The sequence below is a fragment of the Osmerus eperlanus genome, chromosome 7 (assembly GCF_963692335.1).
Source record: "Osmerus eperlanus chromosome 7, fOsmEpe2.1, whole genome shotgun sequence".
Taxonomy (NCBI): domain Eukaryota; kingdom Metazoa; phylum Chordata; class Actinopteri; order Osmeriformes; family Osmeridae; genus Osmerus; species Osmerus eperlanus.
In genome coordinates this window covers 19,498,476-19,518,562 of record NC_085024.1, presented here as the reverse complement: position 1 = coordinate 19,518,562, position 20,087 = coordinate 19,498,476, and the positions used below count along the sequence as shown (strand labels likewise).

General features: G+C 51.7%; 1 protein-coding gene across 1 annotated transcript in view; it reads right to left on the bottom strand.

The window, feature by feature from the left end:
- Positions 1-20,087, bottom strand: part of cadm4 (cell adhesion molecule 4) — a gene marked incomplete at its 5' end in the record, with an annotated part of 47,653 nt that overhangs the window by 4,852 nt on the left and 22,714 nt on the right. The window contains 9 exon segments of the mRNA XM_062466215.1: positions 389-490; positions 7,881-8,053; positions 9,754-9,844; positions 10,364-10,399; positions 10,402-10,444; positions 10,446-10,504; positions 12,796-12,816; positions 12,819-13,074; positions 15,663-15,807. Coding sequence (XP_062322199.1) covers positions 389-490; positions 7,881-8,053; positions 9,754-9,844; positions 10,364-10,399; positions 10,402-10,444; positions 10,446-10,504; positions 12,796-12,816; positions 12,819-13,074; positions 15,663-15,807 — 926 coding nt within the window.

Below are 20,087 nucleotides of genomic sequence, written 5' to 3'. Positions count from 1 at the left end.
CCCAAAGGGTGCATCTAATAAAGCTTAGCCTGCTGGCCCTTGCTGCATCCCCCCACCACCACCACCACCACCACCACACAAACACGCTTGGGTTTGTGCCATTAACAGTCGACACGTGTTCTCCAATACCATGTGACCTCACCTCAGATCGCACAATCGCTGAGTAGGCAGTGTGGGCCACAGCCAGGCGCTGATGTTAGCGTGCGTGCACACGCGTGCACGCAGAGAGTGATAAGGAAGGTCACAGCGTGCGGAAGGTTGAGCGCGTCACACAAAGGACACGGGAGTGAGGACGAGCAGGGCTGAAGGGGACAGCGATCACGGAGGACAGAGGAAGGGGCGACAGGGAGAGGAGAGAGGGGAAGTGGGGGAAGGGCGGGTACGTTACCTCTGGGGTCCGGGGCGTAGCTGGGGGTCGGGAGGAGGGTGAGAGGGTGGGAGGTGTCAGGATGGGAGATGGGAGAGGCCATGGTAGTGACAGACACATTTTCTACAGACAAACACACAGGGGTAACACACATGCGTCTACATTAAAGTCACTATCATCTACGACACACACATTGTGATATGAAGCCGTGGGTTCAATTCCATTTGCACTTAGAGAAAAATAATCAATGTTGCCAATTTCAGTCCTGATACAATTATAAATTGAATATATATATATATATGTATATAGCCTATGTATTATTAGAATTTTTTCTTTTTCATTTCTATTTTGCAAAAGAAAATCACCCGTCATCAATCATCAACAGCGATTTTCACAGTTGATACATTTACTTCTCTTCAACCAGTACACCTTAAATGGAATGGATCCCACAGCGCTACATTCTACTGCTACATGCACAGAGTACCTACAGTTCTACATGAGGTCTGTTAGAGATGCACAGAGTACCTACAGTTCTACGTGAGGTCTGTTAGAGATGCACAGAGTACCTACAGTTCTACATGAGGTCTGTTAGAGATGCACAGAGTACCTACAGTTCTACATGAGGTCTGTTAGAGATGCACAGAGTACCTACAGTTCTACGTGAGGTCTGTTAGAGATGCACAGAGTACCTACAGTTCTACGTGAGGTCTGTTAGAGATGCACAGAGCACCTACAGTTCTACGTGAGGTCTGTTAGAGATGCACAGAGTACCTACAGTTCTACATGAGGTCTGTTAGAGATGCACAGAGTACCTACAGTTCTACGTGAGGTCTGTTAGAGATGCACAGAGCACCTACAGTTCTACGTGAGGTCTGTTAGAGATGCACAGAGCACCTACAGTTCTACGTGAGGTCTGTTAGAGATGCACAGAGCACCTACAGTTCTACATGAGGTCTGTTAGAGATGCACAGAGTACCTACAGTTCTACATGAGATCTGTTAGAGATGCACAGAGTACCTACAGTTCTACATGAGATCTGTTAGAGATGCACAGAGTACCTACAGTTCTACATGACATTTTGTATGGCAACAGGCGGCATCGTCATGACAGCGGTCTGTTAGAGATGCACAGAGCAACACACAGACGTTTTGTATGGCAACAGGCGGCATCGTCATGACAGCAGTCTGTTAGAGATGCACAGAGCAACACACAGACGTTTTGTATGGCAACAGGCGGCATCGTCAGTCATGACAGCGGTCGGCAGCCAAAAAGAGCATTCCTCCTCCAAGGTAGTGGCCCTGGGCTCGTGTTTTTGTCCCCATTGTGAACGGTCTCCAGACACTTTTGGGCCAGGCTGAAGTATTGTCAATGCAGGAATGCTATTGAGGACAGACCCAGACAGTGAGATGCAGTGGATAGGATGCGGGCACATGGGGTTAAGACTAGGGCTTTAGATCGTCAGGTCGATGAGAGGGGGCAAGGGGTTGTGTGGGTAGGTGTTAAGTGGTAAGAAATTGCATGGTTGGGAAACAAAACACACACACACACACACTGGAGTCAGATGGCTGAGCGGTGAGGGAATCGGGCTAGTAATCCGAAGGTTGCCAGTTCGATTCCCGGTCATGCCAACTGACGTTGTGTCCTTGGGCAAGGCACTTCACCCTACTTGCCTCGGGGGAACGTCCCTGTACTTACTGTAAGTCGCTCTGGATAAGAGCGTCTGCTAAATGACTAAATGTAAATGTTGTGTGTGTGTGTTTCTGGGTGTGTTTCTGTGTGTGTGTGTTTTTGTGTGTGTGTGTGTCGATGCCATTACCATGCACACTTCATCAAACGGTCAGTTTAAAACAGCAGGGTGCACTGGTGGTCCGGGTCTAACTGCAACCCACACACAAATGCAATCACACACTCACAGACCTGCCTCTGGAGTTGGTTACTTTCTATTCACCAGTCTGCTAGCCATCTATTTTGTTCCACAACCCTCAAATTAGCCCTCCTTCTTCTCCACTCTCCCTCTCTATACCCCACCATTTATCTCGCTTTTTGTTCGTAGTGAAATGCAGATACTATAGAGGTTACTGTAGTGCACATGCACTTGGGTGGGTGGTGGGTGGGGGGTGGGTAGTAGTGGTGGGGGATGTGTATGGGTGGGCATGAGTGTGTGTGTGGGTGGGTCGTTCTCACCTGAGGAATAGGGATTAATGGGTAGGGTCAGACTGCTAATTAATTGGACACTGATTTATATCTCTGGACTGTTCACAAGCCAATCCTGGTAAGAAGACTCATAAATAATGACTTCTCTATTTCCCTATCTCTCCTGCAACATCCCCCTCTCTTCTCTTCCCTTCCATGCTCAAATCTCCTGTCGTTTTGCTCACAGCAACCTCGCCCCTTGATCCTCAGTCACCCTCTTCTCTCTCCCACGCACCCTTTCATTTGGCTCCCACATTCCCTCGTTCCATTTATTTTTCCATTCCCCACAAGTGCTCTTTCTGCCGCCCTCTCTCTCTCTCATTCCCTTTCTTTTTGCTTTCTCTACATTCTCTTTTCAATTGATCTCTTTCCTCTTTATGACCATTGTCCTCTTTTTCTCTTCTCCTTATCCCCTCCTCCCTCTCCTCTGCCCCCTGTCTCCCTCTCCCCCTCATCCCCTCCCCCTCCCCTCCTCCCCCCCCCCTCCCCCTCCCCTCTCCCCTCCCCTCCCCTCCCCCCCTCCCCCTCCCCCCCTCCCCCCCCTCCTCCCCCCCTCTCCCTCTCCCTCTCCCTCTCCCTCTCCCTCTCCCTCTCCCTCTCCCTCTCCCTCTCCCTCTCTCTCTCTCTCTCTCCCTCTCTCCCTCTCTCCCTCTCTCTCCCTCTCTCTCTCTCTCTCTCTCTCTCTCTCTCTCTCTCTCTCTCTCTCTCTCTCTCCTCTCTCTCTCTCTCTCTCTCTCTCTCTCTCTCTCTCTCTCTGACCATTCCTCTTTCCATCCCTCTTTCTCTGTCTTTCTCTGTCTCCCACTCTCCCTCCCTCTCCAGCTGAATTAGTCCTGCTGCTGTGTAGTGGGCTTGTCTCTCATCCTTCGGGCATTTAATAGGAGTTTGTTGTTTCGTGTGGATGTCAATCACACACACACACGTATGTGCGGCGAGGGGGTGAGAGAGCGGGGGAGGGGGGGAGAGGTGGGGGGGCGGGGCGGAGAGAGCTTCTCAGGCTGCAGCGTCGGTCTCGATAATGACATTTCTCTCACATCTCAGCCCTCTCGGCCACACAGCCGACGCGGAGCGTTTGTGACGCCCCGGCTCGGAGACTCAGATGTGGCTCGTCTGTTGCTCTCAGCATGCGGGCTCGCCCCGCGCCGAGTGTAGTGGCCTTGCTAACAGCAGTCTGGGTGCGTGCATGGCAAACACATAATCTCCCTGCCACTCTCATTTTTTTCTGTCTTTCTCAAACCTGCACACGTACGACCCCCCCCCCCCCACACACACACACACACACACACACACACACACACACACACCGGTTAGAGTCCTTCTACTTAACAACGTTTGACTGGACGTACAATGAGAAATGGAGGTGAAATAAATTGCCATACTAGTGGATCCATCACGATGTATTTACCTTGTCTGCGCTCACTATTCCCCCCCCCCTCTCTCTCTCTATCTGTTTTTCCTGTCAGACACACTTCATTAGAAGGAGGCCTATGTATTCCCCACCAATTAGTGCCCAGCACTAAAAAACATCCAATCGCCTACGTCCCCAAACCATAAATACATCCAAACATCTTACATTTATGCATCTTACATCTTTCCATCACTCATCTTACATCTTTCCATCACTCTCCTCCATCTCTCTCTCTCTCTCTCTCTCTCTCTCTCTCTCTCTCTCTTCTCTCTCTCTCTCTCTCTCTCTCTCTCTCTCTCTCTCTCTCTCTCTCTCTCTCTCTCTCTCTCTCTCTCTCTCTCTCTCTCTCTCTCTCTCTCTCTTCTCTCTCTCTCTCTCCTCTCTCTCTCTCTCTCTCTCTCTCTCTCTCTCTCTCTCTCTCTCTCTCTCTCTCTCTCTCTCTCTCTCTCTCATTCTCCACCTTTACATCTCGTTCCCTACTCCTCCCCGTTCACCAGCCGCCCTCCCTCCCTCCCTCCCTCCCTCCCTCCCTCCCCTCCCCTCCCCCCAACTCTCCATCTCTCAGCCTCCCATCTCCCTATGCCTCCTTCTCCCACACTCTCACACGCAATTCTATTCTAATGGCTTTTATTGGCTTGCTGATCCATCCTACTGTGGCGGCGCCGTTCAATTACATAAGCGCCTCCTCTGGGCTTCCTCCAGACAATCAGTAGCGCTCTCCTACCAGCGCCACGTTAGCTGCTGAACAATGGCTGCTGAGACCAGCCAGCCGAGCGTACCGGTGAGCAACCGCCAATCCAGCAATCACGGGAGTGTGCGTTCCCCTGCGTACGCCGCGGGGACACGCGCCGCATGCCTCACATCCAAGGCCCGCCACACACACACACACACAACCTGTCGAGGTACACACTGACACGTGTATTTACAGGTAGATACACACACACACGCACCCACCCACACACATGGGTTTTGCACATGCATGTACATTTGTAGACAGGTAGAGACACACACACACACATGCACAGATGTTTGCACTTGCATGTACATTTGTAGACAGGTAGAGACACACACACACATATTTAGTTCTGTGCATTCATACTCACACCCAATCGTTTTAACTCTCTAATACATGCCCCGCACACGACACAAACACTACCGCTGAATGCAGCGCAGCTTTGAGACATCACGTCCCCTGCTAAGCCTGAACTCCCGGGAGATCGCCCGCCTCTCGCTCTATTGTTTCTCTCTCTCTTTTGCGCTCTCTCTCTTTGAAGCTATCAACTGGACTCCACTTCATAAACTGACACAGCGAAAAAAGCAACTGTGACAAATTGGCTGTGTTTTCCCCCTGATTTTGCGCTTCGCGTGCGTTTCAGACGAGATAACTCTCATCGAAGGTTGAGGGGGGCAGGGGGGGGGAGCCACGAGGAAAGAAAGATAGGACTGAGAGAGAGATACGAGGAGGGGTGATTTTACCAGGGGTGGTCGCCCAGAGCCTCGTTCTGCTGACTCATCTCCTAATCCCTGCCCTTCCCACCTCCCTCCCTAGGTCTCACCTGTCACCAACCCCCCCACACTCCTCCCCCATCCTCCCCCAGTGCATCTTTGGAATTCCAGGGGCAAGAGTGGATAATCTGACATTGACAGCCCACAGCACCGAGCGTTAACATGGCTTTCGACCTCCAACCCTCTCTCCCCCCTCCCTCTCTGTCCTTCTCTGCCTCCGCACCCCCCTACCCCCCCCCCCCCCCACGCTCCCCCGTTCTGGTGACCCGGGACCCTGGCAGACAGGAGAAGCCTCGGGGGAACGTTGTACGCCTACACAACCGGGGGGGGGGGGGGGGGCTAAGTGCCGAGGGCAGGTGAGAGATTCTGACAGCGGGAAGGAAGGAGAGAGAGAGACCAGAGGGGAGAGCAGGGAGGAGAGAGAGAGAGACCAGAGGGGAGAGCAGGGAGGAGAGAGAGAGAGACCAGAGGGGAGAGCAGGGAGGAGAGAGAGAGAGACCAGAGGGGAGAGCAGGGAGGAGAGAGAGAGAGACCAGAGGGGAGAGCAGGGAGGAGAGAGAGAGAGACCAGAGGGGAGAGCAGGAGAGGAGAGAGAGACCAGAGGGGAGAGCAGGGAGGAGAGAGAGAGAGACCAGAGGGTAGAGCAGGGAGGAGAGAGAGAGAGACCAGAGGGGAGAGCAGGGAGGAGAGAGAGAGAGACCAGAGGGGAGAGCAGGGAGGAGAGAGAGAGACCAGAGGGGAGAGCAGGGAGGAGAGAGAGAGAGACCAGAGGGGAGAGCAGGGAGGAGAGAGAGAGACCAGAGGGGAGAGCAGGGAGGAGAGAGAGACCAGAGGGGAGAGCAGGGAGGAGAGAGAGACCAGAGGGGAGAGCAGGGAGGAGAGAGAGACCAGAGGGGAGAGCAGGGAGGAGAGAGAGACCAGAGGGGAGAGCAGGGAGGAGAGAGAGAGAGACCAGAGGGTAGAGCAGGGAGGAGAGAGAGAGAGACCAGAGGGGAGAGCAGGGAGGAGAGAGACAGGAAGAGGCGTACATGTGTCTCAAGACGAGCAGAGAAAAGGACCGAAGGACACGACGGCTTCGAACAAAAGAGGAGGTCAGGGGATTAGGAGACGAGTCAGCAGAACGAGGCTCTGGGCGACCACCCCTGGTAAAATCACCCCTCCTCGTATATCTCTCTCTCAGAGAGATATACGAGGAGGGGTCAGGTGACCGGAGGTCGAGAACAGAAGAGAGAACGGGTGAAACGGGAGAACCGACAGATGGAAAGAAGAAGAAAAAGACAGACGGTAAAAAAGCACGGAGAGAAAGAGGAGACCCGAGGACGAGACTGGGAGGCCATTTTGTGAGGAGGCGTTGCGGCACTTCAAAGCCAGCCATGTCTAACCTCCCGGTGTGGGGAGAGGCGACGCGGGGAGCTGGCGGTGGCGGCCGAGGCGAGATGAAAGGTGACACCCCCCCCCCACCTGCTCCCTCCACAGAGGTTCACATGCCCCGTTTGAAGCCCGCTGCCTGAGAGACACACGCACACACACACACACATCAGACACACGCACACATGCGTCTGTCTGATGTGCGTGTGTGTGTGTGTGTCTCTACAAGATAAGAGGGAGCAGTCAAAAAATCCGGAAAATCTTATGTAACGAGTAACATCCCCTCCCTTCTGTTCCTCCACCTCTCTCTCTGATAGCCTGTTTCCTCCTATAAGGCATGCAGTGACAGGCCCTGACCCCAGGGGGCAGCAGAGGGCAACAGGGCGTTCCGGCTGGGGGTACGATCAAGCCAGGGTGTCACATGCCTGTGAGATCGTATGTGGTTTCACGTCGAAATCTCAGTCAGGACTCTTTTACGGACTGGTGGCTGGTAACAACCCTTGTTTAGGGGTTACTGACGATAAACCGTGAACCTTAATGCTATAGCATTAGCCTCCTCTCATCATCATCATCATCGCATCTTAACTTAGCAACGTTGCATCTTAGCAACTTAATCGCCTAATTGATGATAATTTCTCCGGTTCTCCTAACGCAAACGACTCTCTCGGAGTGATCACATCGACCGAGCGGAGCCAAAGAGGGCTGCAGCTCTGAACAGCCCAGGGCTCAGGTCCGGTCAGCGCGCGGCTGCGAGGCGGATCTGTTGTCGGCGGTTACACAACAGCTGACTCAGCGGGACCGGGAAGAAGCCTGGCAGGAGATTCCTGCTGTTGCTATGGAAACAGCGCATGGCTTCCGACAGGAAGAATCCGGCGCCTTTGGGGAGGTGACCTCCGACCCCTCTGACCTTTTAGTGCTCCGAAGCGGTGATCTGGATTCGCGGCGAAGCTCGGAGCTGTTTTGTACCCGGGCGCACATTCTTTCCCAACCCCATAATAGCCGTTTCGGCCACAGGGGTGGGTTGCCGTGGCAACTCACCATAGACCAGGAGCGTGTAGTGGTCGGCGGCGCGGCCGTAATTGTTCTGGGCCTGGCACATGTAGGTGCCGTTGTGTGATTGGCTGAGACGGGAGATCTGTAAGGTGGGGCCGGAGAGCTCCGCCCTCTCCGGTAAGGTTTCATTGATCCTTGACCACTGGATGTTTCTGGGCCTGCAAATGGGGAGAGAGACAAGGAGATTGTTAAAGTGAGAAAAAGACAGGGAAATAAGTGGGGGGGAAAGAGACAGAGAGAGACAGAGAGAGAGAGAGAAATCAGATCAGAGACAGAAATGGCAAGAAGACACAAGGAGAGGAGGAGAAATGAAAGGGAGGGAGGTGATCAATGTCAAAAGTTATGATAAAGGGATTCATCGACAGAGGTGTAGGAGGAGAGAAAAGAATGAGAGAGATTTGGTAGAAGACACGGAGAGAGAGAGAAAGAGAGAGAGGGTGCAGGAAGACAGACGCGGGGAGGGGTAGCGGGGAGATTTAAAGGGAGACTGATGAGAGGGAGCCAGAGAGAGGGAGAGAAAGAGAATATGGTATGAGAGAGACAAAGAGAAAGAGACAGAAGGTGAATGAGCCAAGGGATTAAAGTAGCAAGAACACACACACACCTACACACTGGTGAACAAAGCTCTCGGCATGTTTGTGAGTCAGTGTGTGTGTGTGTGTGTATGTGTGTGTGTGTTTGTGTGTGTGTGTGTATGTGTGTATGTGTGTGTATGTGTGTGTCTATGTGTGTGTGTGTGTGTGTGTGTGTGTGTGTTTGTGTCTGTGTGTATGTATGTGTGTGTGTGTCTGTGTGTGTGTGTGTGTGTGTGTTGAGGGGTGAAAGCCCGAGTGGCCCCAATGCTCCACCGGAGGACTGACTCATCCCTCATCTCACCCTGGCCCGATTACAATCCCAGCTCATCTGGCTCTCTAATCCCTGGGAAACACGCTAATGAAACGCACACACACACACAACACACACACACCCTACACACAAACCAATACACACGCCCCTCCAACAAAGGCAAGCGGCGTATAATTGGTAGCGAACGGTCGGGGGGGGGGGGGGGGTGAGGGGGGGGGGCGGTTGGTCAGTCCAGCGTGTGATGAGAGCGAGTCAGGGTCCAGCAGGTCCGGCGGCGGACGCCATCTCTCAGGGCCCCCGTGTCACTGTGTCCCCAACCGCCCGTTACTCTGTCTGGTCACTGGGTGTGGTGGGGGGCTTCACAAGAAGGCTTTAGTACCCATAACACACACACACACACATACAGTATATACACACACACATACAGTATATACACACACACACACACACACACACATACAGTATATACACACACACACACACACACACAAGGATGCACACACCAATCCACAGTGGTCTTAATGGAGATCTTACTGAGCAGCTTTCCTTACCCGCACACACACACCACCCGGAGGGGCTTAGACGGCCAAAGCCAAATATCCCTCTATATACTCCATAAAGCTGGGACTTCTGGCACACACAAAGTTGCCAAATAGTGTGTTTGTCAATCAATAGGCTTCAACACACACACACACACACACACACACACACACACACACACACACACACACACACACACACACACACACACACACACAGATAGGACTTCTACACACAGACATTTTTACATTACATTACATTTAGTCATTTAGCAGACGCTCTTATCCAGAGCGACTTACAGTAAGTACAGGGACATTCCCCCCGAGGCAAGTAGGGTGAAGTGCCTTGCCCAAGGACACAACGTAATTTGGCACGGCCAGGAATTGAACCAACAACCTTCTGATTACTAGCCCGACTCCCTAACCGCTCAGCCACCTGACCCCACAGACGCACAATCACATACTGTACTCACAGTGGGTTGCCACTGATGGAGCAGGTAAGGGTGAGAGAGTCGCCCTCTCGCAGGATTCCAGGTGGTGGCACGATTCTCACCGTCGGGGCAACTGCAGATGGGGCAGGAGGGGGAGGGGGGGGGGGTAGAGCTATCAGACACCACGGCAACCAGCGGACAAACCCCAACAGTTGGAACACCTGTTATCATCACAGGCCCACGGCGGCCACAGCTGCCGCCTGCGTCGGGCTCCGTTAAACACTGACACAAATTATGGATGGCTACGCATTTCATATTCGAGGCTGCAGCTGCATTGGAGATATGTTCGCTCGGCGCGAAGTTTCGAGGCGAGTTTACAAAACTTGAAGTGCTGCGTCGCCTCGCAGTTGCTGTACGCGGACGCCAAAGTTCGCTGTCGCTTTTTAAAATGTTGCAAACGTACACCGAAATGAGATAGTGTCAATAGCGGGCACCAGAGTCATCTTAACACAAGTCGTTTCTGAGTTCTTGTGCATGCGCCGATGCTAGCAGCGCTAGCCGGCCTGGCTTTAAACAACATGTATATAACTGAGCCCTCCGGTTGGGGTTAGGGTTAGCTGTGTGTGGAGGGGGTGTTTATCTTGTCGCTCACAGTGAACATCCAGGCGGTAGTGGCGGGTCTTCTTGACGCCTCGCAGGTCAGCGCCGCGCCGTTGTCTTTTCTCTCCACGGGGGATGCGGATGGTGTTGGACACGCTCACCGTCTTCCCGTTGTCCTGCTGGGACACCACCCCTGCAGACCGGGAGGAGGGTGGGGAGGGAGGGAGGGAGGGTGGAGGGAGGATGGAGGGGAGGGATGGATGGAGGGAGGGAGGGACGGATGGAGGGAGGGGAAGGGTAGTGGGCAATAGAGGGAGAATGAAGGAGGGAGAAAAGGAGGAGGGAAGGAAAGAAGGAATGAGAAACAGGAGAGGCAGAGGGGAGGAAAGACAGTGTGGTATGAGTTGAATACATTTAGCTCTTAACATTGCCCTGTTCCGACCTGAAAGCTGAGAGAGAGAGAGAGAGAGAGAGAGAGAGAGAGAGAGAGATGAGAGAGAGAGAGAGAGAGAGAGAGAGAGAGATGAGAGAGAGAAAGAAAGAAATGAGCAGGAGAAAGAGGGAAAACATAAAACCAATCACTAGCGAGACAGTAACGAAGCCAGACAGACAGGGGGTGGGGGGGCATCAAAGAGAGGTGGGTGGGCAGCAGAAACGGAGGAAGAGAGAGTGGCGCAGGGGAAGAGCAAAATGGGCGTGATTGATGAGGAGGAAGAGAGAAGAGAGGGAACGCGACAGGCTCCGACATAAAAGGCTGATAAGGAGAGGGAGATATGCAGAGAGACAAAAAGACTTTGAACGAAGGAGGTGGAGGAAGCGATGGAGAAAGGGGGTGTGTATGTGTGTGTGTGTGTGTGTGTGTGTGTGGGGGGGGAGTCAGGTTAAATGAGTTTGTGGCTCTGCAGAAAAATATGACAATAACCAACACCACGCTGGGTTTCCAATTATTACAGCTGAGTGAACAAAAGCAAGCCCAATTGAAGCATGAGATGGAGGGAGGAGGAAAGGAGGGAGCAGAAGGAAGGAGCGGAGAGATAGTGTCTTAATTAAAGTACTCTTCTATCTGCGGCTAACCTTTCGTGTCACACCAAATTTGGCTCATGGGTCTTGCGACACAGAGACAGAGAACACGACCACACTAGTCCTAGTCCCTCTCCCTAGCTTGTAGTTCAAGCCCCAACCTTAGTCCACAGCCCCTAGTTCAGACCTAAGCTAACACAGGGGCTGTGGCTCAACCACTTATCCTAAAGCGACAATCCTCAAACCCCAGCCCCCAGCCCTCAGCCCCCAGCCCCCAGCCCTCAAACCCCCAGCCCTCAGCCCCCAGCCCCCAGCCCTCAACCCCCAGCCCTCAGCCCCCAGCCCTCAACCCCCAGCCCCCAGCCCTCTGCCCCCAGCCACCAGCCCCCAGCCCTCAAACCCCAAGCCCTCAACCACCGCCCTCAGCCCCCAGCCCTCAGCCCCCAGCCCTCAGCCCCAGCCCTCAGCCCTCAGCCCTCAGCCCCAAGCCCCCAGCCCCCAGCCCTCAGCCCTCAGCCCCCAGCCCTCAGCCCCCAGCCCTCAACCCCCAGCCCACCGCCCCTCAGCCCCCAGCCCCAGCCCTCAGCCCCCAGCCCCCAGCCCTCAGCCCCCAGCCCTCAGCCCCAGCCCTAAACCCACCGCCCTCAGCCCCCAGCCCTCAGCCTTCAGCCCCCAGGCCCCAGCCCTAACCTCAGCTCACACCTCCATCTCCTCACCCCACATCCTATTCTTCAACCTCCTCCAACCTTGTAGCCACAGTGAACACACGCGGTATCTAAAAACGGGCTGGGCAGGAAGATAATAAAAAGAGCTTAGTGGAGGGGGCGGAGCGGGGAGAGGCACGCAGGCAGAGATGGAGGAACGATGACGGGCGTTATCTGGCCAGGCAGAGAGATGGCAGGATGGGGGGAGGTGGGTGGACTATCAGAGAGAAAAGATAGATGGAGAGCAGGGCAGAATACAGGATAAAGACGTTTGGTGACGTATTGATACGCAGAAAAGACGGAGGGAGAGAGACAAGAGGGATTGGCAGAGAGGTGGAAGGGGAAACAGTGTGAACGCTGGATGGAAGGCTCATGGGAGACTGACGGCTCATGGGAGACTGACACAGAGACGATTCGTGCGTGTGTGTGTGTGTGTTTCATTGAGAGTGTTTTGGAGTGAATTAGAGACACAGATCGATAGATTAGCACAGAGGCCATACGAAGATGAAAGATGGATGAGGACACCAACCCACAGAGAGAAACAATAACAGAAATAAAAGATATTAAAGAGAGAAAGAGAGACAGAATGTGTGTTTGTTGTGTGTGTGTGGGTGGGTGTAGGTGTTAATGGGTGTGCATGCCTATGCCTAACTCTGTGCATGCTTACGTGTGCGTCAGCTACACACTTGTGGCGTTCTGTTTGAGTGCCCGTGTATGCGTACATGCCTGTGTGTGTGTGTGTGTGTGTGTCTGACCCGACCTGGTATTTCGCGGCGGTCCTGATCCAGCGCAGAGTAGCGGGGGGCTTGCTGCGCGGAGTCACGCAAGTGAGCTCCACGTCGCCCCCCTCGACAGCCTCCGTCTTCACCTCCACGCTGGGGGTCTCCGGGGGCACCGACACCGACAAGGTGGCCACCTGGTGGTGGGTGTCGTCGGTGTAGAGCTGGCAGAAGTAGCCCCCCTCGTCCCAGACGCTCACGTTGGTGAGGGTGATGCGGACGAGGCGCGGCGTGAGAGAAACCATCTGGAAGCGGTCGTCCTTCAAGCTGTTGAGAGGGGGGGGGGGGGAGGGGGGGGTTGGTGAGGAGAACGATGGTGGAAGATGGTGTGAGGAGAACGGGAGGATGGGGGAGGGGGGGGGAGGGGGGTCGTTGGAGGGTAAGGAGGTGGTTGGAGAAGAAGTGAGAAGGCAAAGAAAGGGATGAAGGGTGAACACGTTGGAGGCAGAAAGTCCTTCTGAGGAAGACGGAAAGCTTGTGCGATTACATGACCACACAGACGAGGCCACAGAATAAACTGTCGGGGCCGAACGGAAGATGAAAGGAACGGAACGGTCTGGACCCAAGGTTGCTGCACAAACACTTAAACGATGACGGACAGAAAGGAGGAGGGAAAAAATGCTCAAGAGCGAGAGGCGGGAAGCCGGGTGAGCGTGGAGACATTTTCTTTTTCGCCGTCAGAAAAACGGCGAGTCTTCAACGGTGTGAGAATATTGATGATAACAAAATAACCCTACACTTGGTTTTTAAGTGACATTGGAAACTCGGTTGGTATTGATTCACTTTTAGTCCAATCTCCATCTACCTACCCCCTCCACCCCCACCCGAGTTATCTTGTGCTTTCGTTTTTTGGGGGACTGTATTGACAGACACGTTTTGTGTGCATGCGCATGAGTATGACTGCGTAAAGCAGGGGGTCGAGAGAGAACCAGGGCGGAGAAGAAGTTCACATTTGATTTGCCATCACGATGACTACACCCTTTTCCCATAAAGTTGGAGCGCAATTCCCCCGACACAGAGATAAATCTCTTCATTCTCTGCACCCCTAAATGGCAACTAAATGTCACTGCTTTGTTCAAACTCTATTTCACCTATTGTCCAGCCTGTTCTGCATGCCAGGCGGTCCACAGATGGTTGTTGACGAAATCGTCTGGCCCCCGCGGAGTGTACTACAGTGTTCTAGAATGGAAGTGTTTGCTCGCAGAGGCTGAGTTCTTTCTGGTGTTTGCGGCTAGGCTAATAAAGGACCCTTCATTTGGGACTAACTGAGGTAGCCTGCTGGCTAGGTCGTTTCTGGAGTCCTCCGCTGTCGAGGACTGCCAGGAACAGAACAGCCTCTGCTCATGGTGCCTCTGATGGTAATGGTTAAAGACAAAATAGCCCCTCAGTGAGTGATAGAGTGAAAGATATATATATATATGAGAGAGGAGAGAGAGAGAGAGAGAGAGAGAGAGAGAGAGAGAGAGAGAGAGAGAGAGAGAGAGAGCAAACAATAGAGGTAGAGTGAGACAGTAAGAGGGAGAGAGAGTGAGATAGAGAGCTAGAAAGTCAGGCGAGAGAGAGAGAAAGAGAGAAGAGAGAGATAATGAGAGTAATGCAGCGGTAATTTACAATCTCGCAAAATGGTTGAACTAGGCTTTTTGCCAAATTAGTCACCGATGCACGTTCATGGCTCCTACTCCTAACCTCATACCTCTCTCTGCCCCCCTCCCCCTCTCTCCCCCTCCCTCCCTCCCCCTCCCTCCCTCTCCCCCTCATTTACAGCCCTCTCCCTTTCGTTCTCTCACACCTTTTGCTCTCAATTTTGCCCTCTCCCCCAGCCTCTTTTAGTTTGCCTTTAATATCCTTCTGTTTCTACTCTCCCTCCCTCCCTCCTTCCCTCCCGCCTTTGTCCTCTTCTTACTTACTTATTAAGGTCCATCATGCTTCAAGATGGAGTGCGTGTTTCTCCAGGGAGACGGCGGCTCTGTTTAAATACTTAATAGAGCGCCTTGCTGATCTGACAGAATGGGGTAGTTGAAAGCAAAGTTTCACACAGTCCTCTCCCCACCTAGCCAATTACGGCCGTGCCGTGATCATCTTGAGTAATGAGCAGAGCCCGGAAGAGTGTATTTTATATACGTACGCCATTTTGACTAAGGTGGAGAGCCTTATATGGCCCACAAGCACTGAGGCGTGGACGTGTTGTAAATCCAAATGGGCCTTGAACTTAGTTTGCCTAAGTTCTCCCTAGCTGGGATGCAACAGAGATGTTTGGGTGAGAACGTTCATTCACCTAGATGGCTTTTCTCCTTTGTAAGTTAGTGTGCTGGCAAGACTTTCGACTTTAGTGAGCTTCTGGATGTGTGTAGGTCTGCAGCGATTTCCCCTAGGCCCATTGAACACTTCTGATGAAGTAGCCTTTCAACAATCAATAGACTCTGACCTAGCTGGGGTCAGTTAATGGAGATGAGTTAGATCCCTTGACCTGGCCAGGTCCAATGAGAACAGCATCAGATGAGATAGGTTTGTGTATCAGGGGCTTTTTAAAGTAGCTTACTTTCACAACTTTCAAGGGGGGTTGGCTGTTCAGATATTGATTTGAACAAGTTTCGAATGTGTAATCCTTAACCTTAAATTTAAATGAGTATGGAGCCTCTGACGTCTCAGAAGACGTTTTGTGACCTGTGATTTCATACAAACCTTGAATCTGCTCACCTCTCTCTCTCATTGGATTGGTCTTATTCCTAGTTTTTGTTTTCTCTCTCCTTCTCTTTCATTATCATTAACTCTCTCTCTCTCTCTAAATCTCTCTTTCCCACACACACACAGATAGATGCCATTCACACACAAACACACACACACACACACACACACCTCGTGTCCCGTTGAAGAAGAGCGTCTGCCTGCGCGGGTTCTGGATCACCACGATGGAGCCGTCGTAGTTCTGCAGGCGACAGGAGATCTGGGCTGTCCCGCCCTCACATTCTCTGCCTGCACTGCCTGGCAACGTGCTGAGGGAGGGAGGGAGGGGGAGAGAGAGGGAGGGAGAGAGGGAGGGAGGGGGAGAGAGGGGGAGGAAGGGAGGGGGAGAGAGAGGGAGGGAGAGAGGGAGGGAGGGGGAGAGAGGGGGAGGAAGGGAGGGGGAGAGAGGGGGAGGGAGGGAGGGGGAGAGAGAGGGAGGGAGAGAGAGAGGGAGGGAGGGGGAGATAGGGGGAGGAAGGGAGGGGGAGAGAGGGAGAGGGAGAGAGGGGGAGAGGGAGAGGGTAGGGGTAGGGGGAGAGGGAGAGAGGGGGAGAGGGAGAGAGGGGGAGAGGGAGAGATGGGGAGAGGGAGGGAGAGGGAGAGGGGGGGAGAGGGAGAGATGGGGAGAGGGAGGGAGAGGGAGAGGAGAGGGGGGAGAGGGAGACACATTTTTTATCTGTTTTAAACTAAAACCACAAGATTACAAAAACATAACACCCTATGTCTCCATCCCAGACAGACATTATTGATTGACACGGACACGGGGCTACAGTGGTTAACAGTGTTCTACAGTGGTCAATGACACTCAGGTTGATCTGTCCACATGATAATCATCCTCATCCCATTACACATACCAGACTGTCACAAGTGTCACCGCTTTAGTGGGCTAGACATTTAATAGTGTGGGTGGGCGGTATCATACCAAGGAGTGAATGAGTTCAATAAATTCATCTGGGTTAAACCGGCAGTATAGTTAGGTGTGTTCACTTCCTGGGTGGCCTTCAGGAAGCCATATTGAATACAGCGTCTGCGTGTTGCAGCAGTTTAAGGAGATGTCATCATAATAGGGAGTCAGGTGGCAGAGCGGTTAGGGAAGCGGGCTTGTAATCAGAAGGTTGCCAGTTCGATTCCCGGCCGTGCCAGAGACGTTGTGTCCTTGGGCAAGGCACTTCACCTACTTGCCTCGGGGAGAATGTCCCTGTACTTACTGTAAGTTGCTCTGGATAAGAGTGTCTGCTAAATGACTAAATGTAAATGTAATAGCATGTCTGAAAACTTCTGTAGCCTACCTTATACTTTTTTAGACCTATACAATTCCCAATTTTACATTCTCTCTCTCTTTCTCTCTTCTCTTCCCTACTCTATCTCTCTCACACACACACACACACAGCTCTCCTTAGGGATGATGAAGACAAAGAGCAAACATCAATATGATGCCGGGTGATGGAGAAGGCAATAAGAAAAGTTCAATAGATGGGTGACTCAGATGCATACATTACACAGCTTCAGAACTGGGAAAAACACCTTGAGAAGGCTGGAGAAACGGAGACAGACAGATGGGGTGACGCCAGACTGCCAAAGACAAACTTGCTGAGTCAACTGTACTGCTCAAAAGAATACGTGTAAGTCTGCAATGGTGTGCATGTGTGTGTAGTCCACGTGTGTGTAGTCCGTGTAGTCCACGTGTGTGTGTGTGAGAGAGAGAGAGAGAGAGAGAGAGAGAGAGAGAGAGAGAGAGAGAGAGAGAGCTTTATCCCACAGGACCTGTGTGGGAATAAAGACAAGGAGGACGTTCCAAAAATCCTTGACAATTAACACTAATTGTTTCCATTATTCCTCACATTCTCTACATCAATATTGTGATTCACATCACGGCATCAGCTAATACCACTGCCATCCCAATTATAATTCTAATGAATGTTATTAGTCATCACCATCAACGAGAAACTTGGCCGCCATTGTTTTAATGGCGCTAATTGCAATAACAGCCGCATATATCAAGACAAAACCCGGGAACTCCTTGAGAGTAATTAGAGATCCATGAAATGCAATTGAAAACCTACAAAGAGATACCAAACTCCAAACAAAGTGGCTAAATGTGGGGTTTAGAGGGCCAGAAAATATGACTAATTAAGCGTCCGTTGCTTCCAAGTCTCCCGCCAGCTGTACGCTCTTCAGAGGATATTACCAGCAACTTGTGTCGGCGCAGAGCGCGCCTATGATAACAAAAGAACCCAGCGCAGTCGGTGGGCATCATGACGCACGCGGATACGCCGCTACTATCGGGCACCTGGTAACGGGACAGGAGTGTCGCGATGAGAGGGTGGAGATTATCTCAATCAGCTTTAGAAAATTATTGGAGGTTGGAGGCATGGGTCCAATTTAACAAGACTACAGCTGGCAAAGGAGAAATACGGGTTGGGATGACGTAACTCTAAAGTCAGCTGCGCCAGAGCTCCCAAATGGCACTTTTACTGTAGTTTCTATAGCCGTCCATCTACTCACAGTCCATTGACTGAATACCAATACAAAGGCGAGGCTAAAGAGAGAGAGAGCAGAGGAAAACACCAAGACAGAAATATTAATCTAGACCCATTAAAATCAAGCCCGTAATAAAAATACTCCACAGGCATCAAATTGGATTAAGAGAAAATGCTGGTCCAATCGATTGCCAACCGCTGTACGGGCGATATGAAAAAGAGATAAATCAAATGGAAGATAGATCCTCTTCCCCAATCCGTCCAAGCGGTGGCGCTGTTTATACCGCAATGGACTGGAGTTATTCACACTACACAGAGAAAACACACACACACTAACTCCTTCCTCAATAGCCCTGAAAATGTGCCTGTATTTATAATGGGCCATACAACATCAAGGCGAGCTATCATTTCAGAATGCTTAACAAATACAACAATATTACATACACATAAATAAACAAAACCGTTTCGGAAGCTTTACAATGCTAGCAAAGTGGGGCTGAGTTATACATGGGGGGAATAGGGGGGGGGGGGGCATGGGGTTGTCGTGGTGACACAGAGGGGGGGTGGGGGGGGAGCCAGAAGCAGAGGCAGGGGAGGCCAATACGGTATTTCTGTAAATTGTACTGTGCCCTAGTGTGCTGACAGATTTAGCTGACTGAGTTACAGTGGGAGACCACACACACACACACATTACACAGCTCCCATAGACTGCTTCTCCTAACCACACACACACACACATTTACATTTTACATTTAAGTATTTAGCAGACGCTTTTATCCAAAGCAACTTCCAAGAGAGAGCTTTACAAAAGTGAATAGGTCACTGATCATAACAAACGAGATAGCCCCAAACATGGCGGGCAGCCCAAACATGAAGCATACATTGTGAAAACCAAATAAGTCCCAAAGGGAAGAACCATAAGAGCATGTAGTTAAACAAGTTACAATTAAACAACATGAACCTCAAAAGTGCAAGGGTGTACCTGTGGAAAAAAAGCCATCAACAAAATAAAACCTCACACACATACACACACATTACATAGAATGACATGGGCCTGCATGCATAATGACACTGATCTCCGTGACATCACAAAGGTACAGAAGGACGAGCAGAACATGATGTGACCCGTACACGATGACGCGTGCCCGACACATAATGACATTGACCCTCCGCAATCCACTGCAGGAGAACATAGTTTCTTTTCCCACTTCAGACTGTTCTTCCTGTCTGTACCCAGGCCTGATTCTACCAGGCCATATGGCCCTCTGATTCCTGCTAAGGCTGACTGAGTCAGGTCTCCTCAAATTAGTCTCCCAACTGTAGAACCAACTTTGTTTGTTGTTTGTTTGACTATTAAAGGTGAGCATAGCAGCTGTTATTTCGAGGAGATATGAGGCTGGCAATGGTGTGGGTTGTAACCGCCTGGTAATATCCATCAGGGGAAGCCATAAGGTGTGCAGGTGTGTGTGTGTGTGTGTACGTGTGTGTGTACGTGTGTGTGTACGTGTGTGTAGTTTTCCTAAAGTCCAGTCCAGGGAGGTGTTAGAAATCAACATAAAAATAATTCTGCAGTCCCGAAGAGTTATGTCTCCTCTAATTAAAGCCCTTATTTGGTTTCAGCTCGTACTCCGAACAGCCTATCGGGTGACTGTATTGAAACGCGCGTATGCAAATGATTGGAAGTATGCACGTGTTTGATCGTGTTATAGTGTTTGCTCCGGGTTAATCAAGAGACTTTTGCAGAGTTAGCTCCCCCCCTAAAAAAGCTGACAGATTAACATTCTACTCCCCTCCTCTTCCCCCTCCTCACCCCCCCCCCCCTTCCTCCCTCTCTCGCCCCCTGTCTCTTGTTTCGTTCTAAAATTATCACTCCATCTCTCCCTAGAGTCTAGCACACTGCCAATCAAATCCGGTAAAAATGCACGGACTATAAATAATACATAAAGCCTTTACAAATCTCTCTCCGCCGCTCTTCTTCTGTGACTTCCCTCGCTTTCCTTTCTTCATCGGCTTCCCCCTTGCGCTCGTTTTTTTCTTCTCTCCATGTCCCTCAAACATTCTCTTTTCTC